Below are 17,461 nucleotides of genomic sequence, written 5' to 3' on the forward strand. Positions count from 1 at the left end.
GCGACGTTTCCGATATGCGGGAAATCCGTGTTAGAGTCATGATCAGGCGCAATTTTCATATGTCGCTTTAAGTTGTACATGTGTACCCATTAATTTGAATTTCAGGAATAAATTTCAATATTTGAAACTGTATATAAACTTTTGACTAGACTGCGACCCCACCTAGATCAAAACTTTGATCCTGAGCAGAATTGTAAAAGTACCCCAGGTTGTATGTGCATATATATAACATTTATACCCTTGTAAATTAGGATGCTTCTTTTGAAAATAAAACATAGCTTTGTAGTCTTAGGTGTAAGTTAAAAATTATCCCAAGTCCCTATCTAAATTCATGGAGACGATATAGTCTTCTGAAATCGAAGGAATTTTTTGAAAAGCCCTTTATTATGGAAAAAACTCCATGTATACCATCCGCCTTTCAAAATTATAGTCAAAAGTAGGTCGCATGTTTCAGAAAGTGAAGATGGAAAATCCATCCGGCTATCACCGGAAAACCACACTTGGGCTGGACAATGTACTAGACCAGCGATGGATTAAACTGGCAGGCGGAGTCCGTGTGGGTCTCTTCTCACGTCTGTATCAGATGTTTTTATTCTGTACAATACGCTAGACGAGCCTTTCATCGTTGACCCATTGTAGCCGTGAGTTAGTTGTTGAATGTTATAAGTGCCACTTTTCACCGCGATAGTCCTTCATTTACATTCTGATACACTTATTACTGCAAATGTCACTGTTAGCTTATATATTACCAACGTAGGCAAACTGTTGACATACTTACTTTGTAATGCCCATAGTTTGTATTTCTTTAGCTCGTGGAGGAATATGCGACTGTGCCTTACACAGAGGCTGTTGTTAATTTTGGAATTGGCCAGCGAGAACACTGGTAAATGTTCGAATATGCTGCCCTTCAGCGTTCTAGATTGCACATTATCTTCGTTTGACTCTTCTCTTTCTTCATCTGCGACGGCCAAAAGCGTTTCTGGGCTCACTTCATCTGCGAACACAAATAATTATTTGTTACTCTGCTGTTGAATTGCTATACAGTTTCGATCTGCTAATAACGAGAAAAGTGCTAAGTACAAGTTGAATATGAGAGAAAATATGACATTAGAGAACTTATTTCGAGTAATCATAATACAATTACAAAATAGGTGGACTGATGATGTGGGATGCAACATAAAATTGTTGGAGGGCAGGGGAGCCTTGTATGCATGAAGTAAAAGGTGAAAACTGACTTACGTGCTCCTGTCAGAAATGTAATTTACTGACATAACAATTTAAACTTACAAATAAGCGATAAATATTATTAAAGGGAGAACGACGAGGGAGTCATGCAGGAACAACTGTAAAAAAATTGAAAACAGACACAGGCAGCATTATATGTTGGTGGATAGGCCTATGTATGCTTTACAAAACCACACAGATTAATTGTAGAATTAAAGGTCATAACTATGAAACTAAAAAGCACAACAGAATTAAACGATCATTTTTCCGAAATCTCTTAATTGTCTCCAATAATGACGCATAAGTTTCAAATTTGGCTCAAAGGTGCCTACAACCTTCCTCTGTAATGGTACAAAAGCATGACGCCCTGTGACGTCACGCTCGGACTTGGGGACGCTTCAAATAGCAAGGTATCGACATTTGAAAAAAAAAAAGAGAAAGTCTGTCGAGGTGCAAGGTGGCACGAAATTTCACCAGAATGTCACACGATAGGAAGATCATCAGGCCCCTCTTACCCACATTTCACCCCTTCTTTTGACGCCTGTGCGAGGAGGTGAGAAACGTGACTTCCAGCGTTGAAATCTCGCGGTTTTCTTGTGGGTGGCTGAGGAAAGCATTTCAGACAAGCCGCTACTCAAAATCCACACGAAAGGTCTCAGGAGCTGTGAATGGAACCACCCTTTCCCTTGGGGCTTTCATTTTCACAATTCGCGGTCGGAAACGACAGTTCGCAGTGTGATGAGCAACAGGACGACGTGCTTGACAACCTTTCACACTGCTGACACCCCCGGATGATTTAGTCGTACTCTAACCAGCAACCCCATTGGACGTGATCTCATCCCTTTCGAGTGCAGCGTGACTGCAGCTTTTGCTCTGATATACTGGGTGAAACCACTAGGGACCGTTCAAAACACATTCTACGAAATTTGAACGCGATCCGAAGCAGCAAACGGTCCTTATCCTTTTTCAGCCTTCCTGTTTCACGCGTTACGTGGCATCATAGCAGAGGGGTGTGACATTGACATAAAAAGGTAAAGTATCCTTCTAAGACCACCCAGTTAGGAAACACCGTCGGTGCAACCCGCCTGCCCACATTTAACGAGAAATTTAAAAATGTAACTGAACGGACACAACCCGTGACGAGAGTCCGAGGCGCCAGCAGGCAGGCTGCACTGTTGCTCGCCGGCCTGCTAGTACTGTATGTCTTGCGGACTTCATCACAGGTTGTCTCTGTTCAGGTACGTTTCAAAGTGCTAAACCAAGGCAGCTGGGTTGCACTGAAGGTGTTGCCGAAATGTGGGGGAGGGAGGGAGGGTCTTTAGCGGACACTTTGCCGTTTTTTGTCAATGTCACACCCCTCTGTTATTATGCCACATAAGGCTCGAAAGAGGAAGGCTGAAAAAGCATACGCACCCTTTGCTGCTTCGGATCACGTTCATATTTCGTCTAATGATTTTAAACGGTCCCTTGCGGTTCCACCCTGTACCCCAGGGCAAACATTGCGGTTGCACTGCACTCCAAAGAGTCGCGATAACGTTCACTGGTGTTGCTGGCAAGCGATGTCCATAGAGAAGAGCTGAATGGTCCGGAGGTGTCAGCAGTGTCAAAAGTTGTCAAGAATGTCGTCCTGTTGCTCATCACACGTCGAACTGTCGTTTCCGATCTCGAATTGTGTGGGAATCAGCGCCCCAGTGGCAGTGGAGATTCATGATGCCGTTTGTGCCACTCCATAAATCTTTACGTGTCGATTCTGAGTGGCGGTATGTCTGAAATGTTTTCCTCGGCCACCCACAAGAAAACTGTGTTATTTCAAAGCTGGCCGTCCCACACGTACACACTGCCGTTGGTCTGAGCTGTGGTGAAATATGGTGCTAATGTGACATTTATTTGCTATTTTACTTTAGTCTGTAATCTATGTAAAAGATTAGACCGAATCTTGCACATGAATTGGTATGAATAAAGCACATAATATTTTAATATAATTTCAAATTTGTTAGTAATAACTAAGCATTATGCTATTTAAGGGGGGAAAATATGCATAAAATAACTACATTAAAACAAAAAATAATAATAACTAAAAAGGTCTGTTTACTACCATTTGGCACTCTGGCGCATAGATATCTGTTCATCCGGAATCCAGAAGGCACACGCTACTGATCTACATCTACATCTACATACATACTCCGCAATCCACCATACGGTACGTGGCGGAGGGTACCTCGTACCACAACTAGCATCTTCTCTCCCTGTTCCACTCCAAAACAGAACGAGGGAAAAATTACTGCCTATATGCCTCTGTACGAGCCCTAATCTCTCTTATCTTATCTTTGTGGTCTTTCCGCGATATGTAAGTTGGCGGCAGTAAAATTGTACTGCAGTCAGCCTCAAATGCTGGTTCTCTAAATTTCCTCAGTAGCGATTCACGAAAAGAACGCCTCCTTTCCTCTAGAGACTCCCACCCGAGTTCCTGAAGCATTTCCGTAACACTCGCGTGATGATCAAACCTACCAGTAACAAATCTAGCAGCACTCCTCTGAATTGCTTCTATGTCCTCCCTCAATCCGACCTGATAAGGATCCCAAACGCTCGAGCAGTACTCAAGAATAGGTCGTATTAGTATTTTATAAGCGGTCTCCTTTAGAGATGAACTACATCTTCCCAAAATTCTACCAATGAACCGAAGACGACTATCCGCCTTCCCCACAACTGCCATTACATGCTTGTCCCATTTCATATCGCTCTGCAATGTTATACCCAAATATTTAATCGACGTGACTGTGTCAAGCGCCACACTACTAATGGAGTATTCAAACATTACGGGATTTTTTTTCCTATTCATCTGCATTAATTTACATTTATCTATATTTAGAGTTGGCTGCCATTCTTTACGCCAATCACAAATCCTGTCCAAGTCATCTTGTATCCTCCTACAGTCACTCAACGACGACACCTTCCCGCACACCACAGCATCATCAGCAAACAGCTGCACATTGCTATCCACCCTATCCAAAAGGTCATTTATGTAGATAGAAAACAACACTATATGGCATTAGTAGGTCACAAATTTTGTTATTTGAGATCATTAACCTACCCTACACCTCTCGTGATCCTCCGAGCTCTGTCATTTATTTCGCTGGTATTGACACATTCCTGTTTGAAGCGTCGCCGAACCAGAGGGTGACGTCGAAGGACGTCACGCTTTTGCACCATTACAGATGAAGGCTGTAGGCGCCCTTGAACTAAATTTCAAACTTAAGCGTCGTAATGGGAGACAATTATGTGATTTCGGAACAGTGATCCCTTAACTGTATTGCATAGTGTAAGAAAACCAATTATTTTCTAACAGTCCAATTATTTGTGTTTTTTTCTTTTCTTTTTTTAATTCCCAGGTAAAGTATTAAATGTTGAAATGTGTGTGAATTCCTAAGGGACAAAACTGCCGAAGTCATCGGTCCCTAGACTTACACACTACTTAAACTAACTTATGCTAAGAACAACACACACACACACACATGCACGAGGGAGAGCTCGAACCTCCGACGGAGGGGCCGTGCGATACGTGACATGGCGCCTGTAGCCGCTCGGTCACTCCGCGCGTCGGTAAAGTATTAATTTCAAATATAAGTGAGGATAAATGTTAATTCCGAATTGTTGCTGGATGATAAGAAAAGGGTGGCAAGTGGACAACAATCATTTTATTAATATTTGAAGAAAAAGATGGTTCATATCTTCGTAAAAAACAGCTTCGGAGCCGCACCCGGCTTCGCGTTCGGCAGTATGCAGAACCCTGATGACTTAGGTGAAAGCGGCAGATATGCGTAACGGTCAACTAAGATCAGGGTTTTAAAAGACGTCATATTCGCCATTGACTGTAGATATTATTTAATTTTCGCTGTTGTAATTTCAACCTTAAGGCCATTATGAAGTGATATAATGCAACATGCTGTGTTAAGGTTGTTAACGTCGCTAAAAGACTCAAGTACGACGATGGCAAGTGTACCCATTTGTCAGAGGATTGTTACAGTTTGACAAGTGCTGAAGAACAGTCTTTCGCTGTATACCACTTGATAACGACCTTAAGGCCGAAAATGCAATAAAATCAAATCTTTAGAATCAATAGCGAATGCCCTGTCTTTTAAAAATAAACCAAGAAGCGGCACTCACAATGCGAGATTACGATGGGAAAAAAGGTCATTTGAAGTACGTGTTCGTCAGCCGCAGTTTTGTACTTGGGCCGATGTATTTACTGTTGCACCATGCCGCGGATACTGCAGTTATTAACGTTGATACAAAACTGTTGCGAGTTATTACGAACACGCGCAGTGCATGTAATTTTCTTTAAACACTATGTGTCATTTTATTTGTTCTAGTAGTTTGTCGTTTTCTTTACGAGCCAAATGAAGTGATAATTTGACATCCAGTTAATTGCAGCGTGTGCAGTTTTTATATTAACTGCTGCATGTATCTCAGACACATGGTTCAAATGGTTCAAATGGCTCTGAGCACTACGGGACTTAACATCTGTGGTCATCAGTCCCCTAGAACTTGGAACAACTTAAACCTAACTAACCTAAGGACATCACACACATCCATGCCCGAGGCAGGATTCGAACCTGCGACCGTAGCAGTCGCGCGGTTCCGGACTGAGCGCCTAGACCCGCTAGACCACCGCGACCGGCAGACACATGGTTTTTGTTGCGCCTACACCAAGGTGCCTGAAGCCATGCGGCCGCAGGTCATGTGTCACACAGCCGACGGCCTCCCGTCCCCGACCGGTTCAGGCGGAGTGTCGCCCATTTGGACAACTCAGGCGCGGCTCATGCACGTGTGATAACGTAGCAACGTTCTGCCGGAGTACCCACGTCGAATACACTGACGCAGAAAAAGAATCGCAACACCAGGAAGGAGCTGTGCGACATAAAGGTACGTTCGTAGTCGTATTTCTACATGTGAAAGATGGCGTCTATATCCAGATTTCACGCCAGTCGTATAAGAGTGGCGCTAGTAGCACAATTCTGAGCTAGCAAATTAGGTTTGCTGTAAATACACGCTGTAACGATCGTGAGCTCTAGTTACCTTAGAGATTGGATGTTGTTGGGTGGTCTTAGCCAAGAATGCCTCTGAGGCGACAAAGACGCCGTTATCGACACCTCATTAAGTTCGAACGAGGTCGTGTATTAGGGCTGCACTTGGTAGGAATGTAGCCACTGTACGTGATTGCCAGCAGTGGTGATCAAGACAGTGTACGGTCGCAGAAGGCCGGGCTCCGGACGTCCACGTGCCACTACCGAGAGGGAAGACCATAGCGCTCGGCGTATGGCTCTGCCTATCGTACTGCATCTACGGCAGCAATCTGAGGAAAAGCTGACATCATAGTGACTAACGAACTGTCAGATATCTGTTACTTCAAGGACAGATCCGAGCCAGAAGTCCCGTAGCGTACGTTCCAGCCGAGCGGTTCTAGGCGCTACAGTCTGGAACCGCGCGACCGCTACGGTCGCAGGTTCGAATCCTGCCTCGGGCATGGATATGTGTGATCTCCTTAGGTTAGTTAGGTTTAAGTAGTTCTAAGTTCTAGGGGACTGATGACCTTAGAAGTTAAGTCCCATAGTGCTCAGAGCCATTTGAACGTACGTTCCACTGACCCCGAACCACCGCTATCTGCGACTTCAGCGGTGTCAAGCGAGAGCTCATTCGAGGGCAGGATGTGTAACGTTCCCTGGCAAACTCACGCTATTAATGAACAAGAGTTTATTTGTACCATATACGCTGCTCTGAGCAAGTTGTATATACCGTAATTATTGAACAAAAAATATTATTGAATTTTGTGTAAAAGACATTTGTTATTAACGTAATATTTTTTGTAGTAATATTCTCTCTGTATTTAGGATAGTAATTTTTCTATATTTATTATGTGATTGTGAAATGTGTCAGTATCTGCGATAACAGAGATGTGAAATTTAGCCAGAGGAGAATAATATTGTCAAATTACAAAGAAATGTTAATAGTCAGCAGTAGTATAAAAGAACCATGTACAGCGTATTCTTTGGTCTTCTCTGTGTAGAGCTGAATGCGAGAGGAAGCTGTGTTGAAGCGATTTATGAATGTGTAGACTTCTTTTGTCTCTGTCTAGATTTAGCCGCCATTAGAGCAGAAGTTACAAATTAATGTGAGTTGAATTATTGTTTGATCTAAATATATCAGAATTTATCAAAAGTGTGTATTATTAATGTAAATTAGCTTTACCATGTCATCTATAAAATTTCTTTAAAGAATTTTCAGCATTTTTAGCGGTGTTGCTGGTCTGTGCCGCGACCGATCGATTTGCAGCGGCAGCACATTTAAAAAATTGTTCCGCTAAAGGAAAATCAACCAAACCCGTAAATCGGGAACAGATAGATAAAAATTAACAGAGAATTAAGAAATTGTTCTTCTTTTACAGTGATCCTGAGACTGATGAATTTTAAACTAATTATACGTTTGTGCATTCGTAGGCGGATAGTTAAAGTTAGTTAACATTGAAATTTAACAATTTTGGTTCTTTCAAATAACTTAAATGTATAGCGAAGTAGGTTTGATCAGTGATAATTAAATGTCGGCTTGGCAATAATTAACCATTTTCTGCTAATAGAGATAATCTTGTGTTCCATAGTTAACGCCGGGATAGAATTCAGTAAATATTTAACAAAAAATCCACTGCATTTAGAAAATGTGTGCCAAGGCCGAATGATGTAAAGGATTTAATTCTCAACTAAATATTCTTAATCAGTCAATATGAGTTCACATAATTTTTAAATGTACGTAATTCTTTTGAAAGTGAATTTTTTTTATTACCACACGTAAATAAGAGAGAGGTTCTACAACAAAGTTCGTACTTACAGAAGAAAGTTAAAGAAAGGCAAATTAAGTAACTAAAAGCAATAATAATTAATAATTATTCTTTAACGAAAACAATAGCAATTTCGTTAAATTGGCGTCCAACGTAGGGCTCGAATATGCAGTGGCCACTAAATACCCATGAGATAACTAGGGAATTATTATAGTCGAACTTTGTTGGAGAACATTTAATAATTTTTCCATGTATTGTATGTATTGCATAACCAATATTGTGTGGTAATACCTGTATATGATTTTTTGCATGAGAACACTATATACCCAGAGGCAAGCTGAAGAAGAGAGCTCATTATAGCGAAAAAATTAATTACCTACCACAATATCAGGGGGCAGCTGCACCCAAGATAGATCACCAAAAGGTAAAGCTACAGTGTAGTTGTCCAGTGGGTAGTAAAGTAGCCTCAGTGCAGTGTTCTCGGATCATTAGTGGTGTGCTTGTTGTTAGTGCTTTGTTTTAAAATAACAGGACATTTCAGTAGTTAGTCACTGTAGTATATAATAAGTGTGTTTTAACAAATGACAATTTCTTGTGTGATTATGTCAGTGAAACCTGAGTGTTAGGATATTTAGTTCAGATTTTATTTCTTTTGTTTACTATGGTTAGATTGCGTAGTCAGAAGGATATCAACATGGATAATGAACAACAGTTAGTAAGTAGTGATACCGAGTTAGAAAGTGGGACACAAAGTAATGTTAGTGACGTAGTTCAGGAAGTACAATGTGAGAATCTGGGGGCAGAAGGGCAAGAAATGTTGCCACTGCCACCCAGTGATTCAGTTGATAGCGGAAATACTGTGCCACCCGCAAGCACTGGACACGGACCAGAGAGTGGTGAGGTGTCAGAAGTGCAATCATTAAGAGTTATGTTCGAGCGCATGCTCAATTTCCAAGCTGAATTTGTACGTATGCAAGCAGAGCGTGAAAGAGAACGTGATGCTGAACAAGCAGAGCGTGACCAGAGATTGGTAGCTGAATTTGCCCGTATGCAAGCAGAACGCGAAAGAGAACGTGATGCTAAACAAGCAGAGCGTGACCGACGCCTGCATGAGAGAGACTTGCAGTTAATGCCATCTTTGGAAGCTATGCAAAGTGAGATAGTTAGTTTGAAACAAAACTATGAAACCATACCCAAAACGGTGCAAGAACTAAGCGAAAGAGTAGATAGTATCCAAGTGGCTAACGCCAGTATCGTAGAGGAAATCAGTGTACTGACCAACAGGGTGGAACAATTAGAGATTGACACAAATCAAGTAATTGAGCACAAAGTGTCCGAACAAGTGCCCAAAATGGAAAGTGAATTTATAAAGGAAATAGACGAGAAAGTGCACGCCGCGATTGAAGCCAAAGATGTGGGCTCAAATGCGGAAGTGCAGAACCTGAAAAGGGTGGTACACACTGACATTCCGCTGCCACATGAGAGAGACTTGCAGTTAATGCCATCTTTGGAAGCTATGCAAAGTGAGATAGTTAGTTTGAAACAAAACTATGAAACCATACCCAAAACGGTGCAAGAACTAAGCGAAAGAGTAGATAGTATCCAAGTGGCTAACGCCAGTATCGTAGAGGAAATCAGTGTACTGACCAACAGGGTGGAACAATTAAAGATTGACACAAATCAAGTAATTGAGCACAAAGTGTCCGAACAAGTGCCCAAAATGGAAAGTGAATTTATAAAGGAAATAGACGAGAAAGTGCACGCCGCGATTGAAGCCAAAGATGTGGGCTCAAATGCGGAAGTGCAGAACCTGAAAAGGGTGGTACACACTGACATTCCGCTGTGGCAGCGGAATGTCAACCGTCGTCTTGCCGAAATAGAAATCACCTTGCGGCATGACGACTCACAACTGTATGTCACGCCAGCCAGGTCCAACAATGATAGGCATATAAATACAGCAGTAAAAAATTGCGACTGCGAGACAGAACAGGCAACCAATGTAAGCGAAACAAATAAATGTCATTCCAAAGTAGTGATTGAAGAAAGCCTGATTAGAAACCGACAGTTTCAGATCTTTACAACGGAGAAGAAATCTGTTCACCCTGTAGTGTTTATCAAGGGATTTAGAAACATTTTGCCTAGCGTTTGGAGTCATACACAGAAAATACAGTTCGTTATGTCTTACATACAAGGAGATGCTGCATTACGGGCAACCGAAGCAGCTGACAGTTGCGATACATATGAGCAATTTGAAAAGGCATTCTTGGCCAAATATTGGTCAACATGTATTCAGGAGAGATTACGGAAGGAGGTATATAATCCAGAGCCGTATTCTCCACGATTAGGCAATTTGCGAAAATATTTTGAGAAGTACATTAATAAGACCCGGTATTGGGACGAGCAGATTTCATCCCGGGATTTGATCAGACTTTTGAAATCACACTTGCCGATACACGTAAAGGAAAAACTTATACACGTGCCCGAAAATGACATGGAACATTTCTTGTCTGTTCTGGACTCAATTGACCTGATTCAGGAGGATGTTAAGGCAGCCTCTGAACAGGCTAGAAGTAACGGAAACGGTTACAGAAATGGTCGAAATAACACGCCTCCACCAAATAATGGAAACGGCGGAGGTAACAATAGGAGACAAGATTATGTACAAAACGGGAATAGAGGTAGAGACCGGAACGGCAATAGTCCGCCGGTGAATAATGACCGGAAAAGGAGGTCTGATGACCGATATGAAACAGGCCCACCAAGAAATAGTAGATGGAAAAATGCCAGGGGGCCGTGGAACACTAATACCTATAATGATGCAAACCGAACTTGGCCACAAAACCAGAGGCCCAGTACGGACCGGCCAAACAGTGAAGGATATGACAATAACCGACCGCCACCACAAAATGCGCCAATTGCGCAACCGTGGCGGCCGACGCAACACAACTTACACATAGTGGAGGTCAGTGACACAGAGCAGCCACACCCATCCACCTGTAATAATTCAACAAACTAGATTCAGCCGAGATACGCTCTCCATCGTCGGCTGAGGTTTGGAGTGAGAGCAGCCCGACACCGAACAAAACATTGGGAATCTGTATCCTCAGGTATAATGACGGGGTACAGATGGGACATGAATTGATAACTGAACCATCCACGTGCATAAAGGAGCACAAAGACAAAGTACAAGCGATAATAGAGATCAAAATTAACAATATTGATGTGCAAGCGATCGTAGATACAGGTGCTACAGTCAGTGTCATGAGTATGGACTTATTCAAAGTACTGGGGAAAGAAAGGCGTATGCTGACTTTTCCTGTGAACAATTGTAAAGTCACTGGAGCCATAAGTGCACAGCGACAAATAATTAAACTCCAAGTGCGGGTAGAGATGTATATAGGGGAAGAAGCCATAGCGTGCTCATTCCTGGTAGTAAAGGGTTTAAGGGTAGCCTGCATTTTGGGGGTAGATTTTTTTAGAGAAAGGGACGCAGTAATCGACCTTTCTCGGGGAAAATTAAGTTTGATGAACGCTGGTAGGAGGATAGAATTGTCCATGCTCAGATCTGAAGAGGTACCTGTGCCTAATTGTAATGCTATTAACATAAAGTGTAGGAATCAGTGGATACTACATTTAGACAATCATTGTCAAGGACAAAATCTCTATTAGCCAGACGTACAAAGTGATCAATTAAAAGCAAATGTGGACGCACTAGTGAACAAAGTATCACAGTCCGAAAATTTGAACTCAATGCAACAGCAGGATTTGGTACAGTTATTAACTAACTATGCAGATGTATTTTCAGAACGACCAGGAATTGTTAAGGGATATCAGTACAATATCGAGGTGAAGCCTCACAAAACCTACTGTCGAGCCTCATACTCCATTCCTTGGTCCAAGAAGGAAATAGTAGCTGTCTCTTAGCAGATCCCCAATCACGGAGAGTACGGGGACTGTATCCGCGTAAGGATGTAAAAATATTCCTACAGTAAAAGACTAATAGTCCAATGTGGACGCCATTCTTTTGTAAATAATGAACATTAATGATGTGTGATCTGTAGAGATAATGTACTAGTGTAGAAGTATTTAGTTATAAGAATATGATTGACTTTCTCTTTTGTTTATGAATATTTGTGTTATGTCTTCTTTTAATTAATGTTAGCTTAAACATGCTCTAAATGTCTGCACAGATAACCTGATTAGTGCAATTATTTATGGTGTTAAATTGTGACAGAGATCAGTCAGGAGGAACATTTTAGTAATGATTAGTTTGTCCTGCATAATATTCTATATGTGTGTCAAACTTGAAATATTTCTTGTACAATCTTTTCTATTATATGTGTATATATGTATATATGTGTAGCTGTCAGATTGACAGATTCGAACCCAGAATAATATCAATAATATGAGGCCCTGAGAACTTTATTATCTAACCAATGTTATCAGAGAGAATAATGCACCCAGTAGTGACCCGAGGGCACCATGGGAGGCAAACTTATTGCAAATTTAAGTAGCGCAAAGTTACGCACAAAGAAGCTTCAATTGAAGCATGTGCAGATTCAATCAGTAAAAAAGGAGCTAGCCTGATACAGTCCAAGTCAATTTTAGCCTACAGAGACTACACTGTAGTTACGTAGGACCTTGCAAGTGAAGTAAGACATAATTTCAAAGGAGTTATTGAACAATATGCCTGAATCCGGCTGGAATGCACAAATAAAATCTACTCGAACACGAATATAGATGATTTTTGGGCAAACTAATACGAAATTTTAATATTTGTTACCATGTACGCAAATATCACACACCTTGGTAAAGAGTTACGAATGTGCTGTTACAAAAATTGCACAACGGACATTGTAAATAAAAATAAAGGAACTTAAACAAAAGTGCAGTATTGTGTGGCAGAGACAGACAGTGACTGTTAAACCTGCAGCAATACGTCACGAAGTTGTTGTGTATAAGTAATAAAAAAACTGTATCATCGCCGTGTGTGCAAGTGGACAAGGAACTAGCACGACACGAACAGTGAGCCGATAACGGACGGTGGACCAAGTTAGTGTCAAACTTTAATTCTTTATGTGTCAAGGGACGCTAGGAAAGCGCATTGACTACAGAGATACATTTTGTCATAAGGTGAAAACTTGCGTGTGACTAATGACAAGTCATGACATGGTGAAAAATATTGTGTGCCCATAAAACGTGTTACTGTGACAACGAAACATTGTGCAAACCAGACTAGTGAAGACCTACTGAATAATAACTGCCAATAACTGTGTGCGTTTTTTTTCCACAGCAGGAAAAATGCCCATAAGGATAGTACACTGTTTGTGAACTTGTTGCATGTTTGCTGGAGCACTGCAAGAAGACGTCACACGGGCGAGATGATATACAACGCGCATCCGGCTACATCAGCCATGCAGCGGCCGCAGCAGCCCGTAGCAGACCAGACAGCCACACGCCTCTCCGCGCCGTAGCTGTCAACACCGGGGGCGGTGACCTACACGGAGCCGACGCGCTGCGCCGAGCGCCGCTCAACAATCACTCCGCACCGCTCACCAACTACAGCATTATTGACTTTTTCCAAAATATTTACATAAACTGCATATCATGTCAATGACTCCATTTTGATAAACATTGAACATTTATTATGTATGTCCGTAAACTGATAAGAGAAAATGAACACTAACAAGTGCAAGAGATGAATTTGTAACACGTAGGTAGTGGAAACATTATGAAAAGTGATCCTGTGCTAAGTGATTTAAAAAAAAAAAAACTAAGTGATATATCCTAGGACAAGTGACCTTGCAGTATATCCCAAAATTAATAATAACGAGTAGTTAATCACACACAAAAAAAAACTTTCGTTGAACTGTATGTGACTGTGATATTATGTAACCGTTGGTGACAAACTACTAAATTAATTCAAATGAATGACTGTTAAAGAGATAATATTAATCATGAACCAACTGGGATGGCTGGGCTCCGGCACAGTTTTGCCCAGGTTTCCTGTCTGCCTTCGACCAAATGGGGGAGCCATGAACATATATAACCCTGGGACTAATTAAAAGAGCCATTCCATAAAAAATACAGAATTGTAATGAACGTTACTGGCACCATTGTGTCAAAGTATAGAAACTCTTTGCCAAATGCTGCCAGGGGGCAATGTAACGTTCCCTGGCAAACTCACGCTATTAATGAACAAGAGTTTATTTGTACCATATACGCCGCTCTGAGCAAGTTGTATATACCGTAATTATTGAACAAAAAATATTATTGAATTTTGTGTAAAAGACATTTGTTATTAACGTAATATTTTTTGTAGTAATATTCTCTCTGTATTTAGGATAGTAATTTTTCTATATTTATTATGTGATTGTGAAATGTGTCAGTATCTGCCATAACAGAGATGTGAAATTTAGCCAGAGGAGAATAATATTGTCAAATCACAAAGAAATGTTAATAGTCAGCAGTAGTATAAAAGAACCATGTACAGCGTATTCTTTGGTCTTCTCTGTGTAGAGCTGAATGCGAGAGGAAGCTGTGTTGAAGCGATTTATGAATGTGTAGACTTCTTTTGTCTCTGTCTAGATTTAGCCGCCATTAGAGCAGAAGTTACAAATTAATGTGAGTTGAATTATTGTTTGATCTAAATATATCAGAATTTATCAAAAGTGTGTATTATTAATGTAAATTAGCTTGCCCATGTCATCTATAAAATTTCTTTAAAGAATTTTCAGCATTTTTAGCGGTGTTGCTTGGCTGTGCCGCGACCGATCGATTTGCAGCGGCGGCACATTAAAAAAATTGTTCCACTAAAGGAAAATCAACCAAACCCGTAAATCGGGAACAGATAGATAAAAATTAACAGAGAATTAAGAAATTGTTCTTCTTTTACAGTGATCCTGAGACTGATGAATTTTAAACTAATTATACGTTTGTGCATTCGTAGGCGGTTAGTTAATGTTAGTTAACATTGAAATTTAACAATTTTGGTTCTTTCAAATAACTTAAACGTATAGCGAAGTAGGTTTGATCAGTGATAATTAAATGTCGGCTTGGCAATAATTAACCATTTTCTGCTAATAGAGATAATCTTGTGTTCCATAGTTAACGCCGGGATAGAATTCAGTAAATATTTAACAAAAAATCCACTGCATTTAGAAAATGTGTGCCAAGGCCGAATGATGTAAAGGATTTAATTCTCAACTAAATATTCTTAATCAGTCAATATGAGTTCACATAATTTTTAAATGTACGTAATTCTTTTGAAAGTGAATTTTTTTTATTACCACACGTAAATAAGAGAGAGGTTCTACAACAAAGTTCGTACTTACAGAAGAAAGTTAAAGAAAGGCAAATTAAGTAACTAAAAGCAATAATAATTAATAATTATTCTTTAACGAAAACAATAGCAATTTCGTTAAAGATGGAGGTCTGATGTATTTTCTCATGAAAGGTTGTTCTGCCTCGGTGCGGTGGTACCTGTGTGTTTGTTAGAAAGAGGCCAGTTGAAGGCCTGCAACCAACCTGTCTATGTGCAAGACACACTGGACCTACATCTAGCGTGCTATTTCGTATGACAGTAGGAGAACTCTCGTGACTATACCAAGCACCGCGATTGCTGATTTGTACGTCATCCTTCTGATTCGGCCTCATCAGCAGCATTCCAGGAGGTGTTTTCCAACAGGATAATGCTCGACAACATACCACTGTTGTAACCCAACATGCTCTACGTAGTCAGTCTGGAATTGCGCTGCTGCTACGGTCGCAGGTTCGAATCCTGCCTCAGACATGGATGTGTCTGGTGTCCTTAAGTTAGTTAGGTTTAAGTAGTTCTAAGTCCAGGGAACTGATGGCCTCATCTACATCTACATCTACATCTACATCCATACTCCGCAAGCCACCTGACAGTGTGTGGCGGAGGGTACCCTGAGTACCTCTATCGGTTCACCCTACTATTCCAGTCTCGTATTGTTCGTGGAAAGAAGGATTGTCGGTATGCTTCTGTGTGGGCTCTAATCTCTCTGATTTTATCCTCATGGTCTCTTCGCGAGATATACGTAGGAGGGAGCAATATACTGCTTGACTCTTCGCTGAAGATATGTTCTCGAAACTTCAACAAAAGCCCGTACCGAGCTACTGAGCGTCTCACCTGCAGATTCTTCCACTGCAGTTTATCTATAATCTCCGTGACGCTTTCGCGATTACTAAATGATCCTGTAACGAAGCGCGCTGCTCTCCGTTGGATATTCTCTAACTCTTGTATCAACCCTGTCTTCTACGGACCCCACACTGCTGAGCAATATTCAAGCAGTGGGCGAACAAGCGTACTGTAACCTACTTCCTTTGTTTTCGGATTGCATTTCCTTAGGATTCTTCCAATGAATCTCAGTCTGGCACCTGCTTTACCAACGATCAACTTTATGTGATCATTCCATTTTAAATCACTCCTAATGCGTACTCCCAGATAATTTATGGAATTAACTGCTTCCAGTTGCTGACCTGCTACTTTGTAGCTAAATAATAAGGGATCTACCTTTCTCAGATGTTAAGTCCCATAGTGCTTAGAACCATTTGAATCATTTTAGCTCTACATAGTGTCGACATGTTGCCTTGGCCTTTCCGATCACAAGATCTGTCTCAAGTCGAGAACATATGGGATATTGTCGGATGACAACTTCAGTGTCATCTATAAACAGCATTAACTGTCCCTTTGTTGACCGACCAAGTGCAACAGGCATATAACTCCATCCCATAAATTGACACAATGCATGCATGTTTGGTACTTGTATTCAACATTCTGGTTATTAATATACCAGCATTTCACGTTTGCAAAGCCTTCTCACGCGCTTCCATTAACGTGAGATATTGGCCGGCCGGGTGGCCAAGTGGTTCTAGGCGCTACAGTCTGGAACCGCGCGACCGCTAAGGTCGCAGATTCGAATCCTGCCTCGGGCATGGATGTGTGTGATGTCTTTAGGTTAGTTAGGTTTAAGTAGTTCTAACTTCTAGGGGACTGATGACCTCATGCATCATGCATCTTTGGTGTGACGTCATAAGCGAGTGACTGCGTGTGAGATCGCTCTCTAAGTTTTTATATATTTTTAGGTTTCAGATACATATTTTAACGGTTTTTGTGATAATATTTACTATATAAGTGACTTATTAGCGGTTTCTTCATTCACCTCTGCCTTTCTTGTGTTGTGACCTGATATTTGTGAGTGTTTCGTATCGAGCAACTTAACCTCTTACCTGTGTTTACATTCCGCGCTGACCAGTTGCAGCTGTAGCGGCGTATCGAAAGCTAAGTACTAATTAATTGTGTGCGTATAGTGGTTTATTTAGGAACTTTAGTAGTCTTCAACCAGTGTTCTTGGTGTTTTCCGGTGAAATAATTTCAGAAGAACC

The 17,461-nt window shown here is 41.1% G+C and overlaps 1 protein-coding gene across 1 annotated transcript in view; it reads right to left on the bottom strand.

The window, feature by feature from the left end:
* The window catches only part of LOC126412536 (nose resistant to fluoxetine protein 6-like), a 331,497-nt gene that overhangs the window by 174,348 nt on the left and 139,688 nt on the right, over positions 1-17,461 (bottom strand). The window contains exon 3 of the mRNA XM_050082181.1: positions 779-994. Within this exon, the coding sequence (XP_049938138.1) occupies positions 779-994 (216 nt within the window). The remainder of the gene's footprint in view (positions 1-778; positions 995-17,461) is intronic.

The sequence above is a fragment of the Schistocerca serialis genome, chromosome 7 (assembly GCF_023864345.2).
Source record: "Schistocerca serialis cubense isolate TAMUIC-IGC-003099 chromosome 7, iqSchSeri2.2, whole genome shotgun sequence".
Classification (NCBI taxonomy): Eukaryota; Metazoa; Arthropoda; class Insecta; order Orthoptera; family Acrididae; genus Schistocerca; species Schistocerca serialis.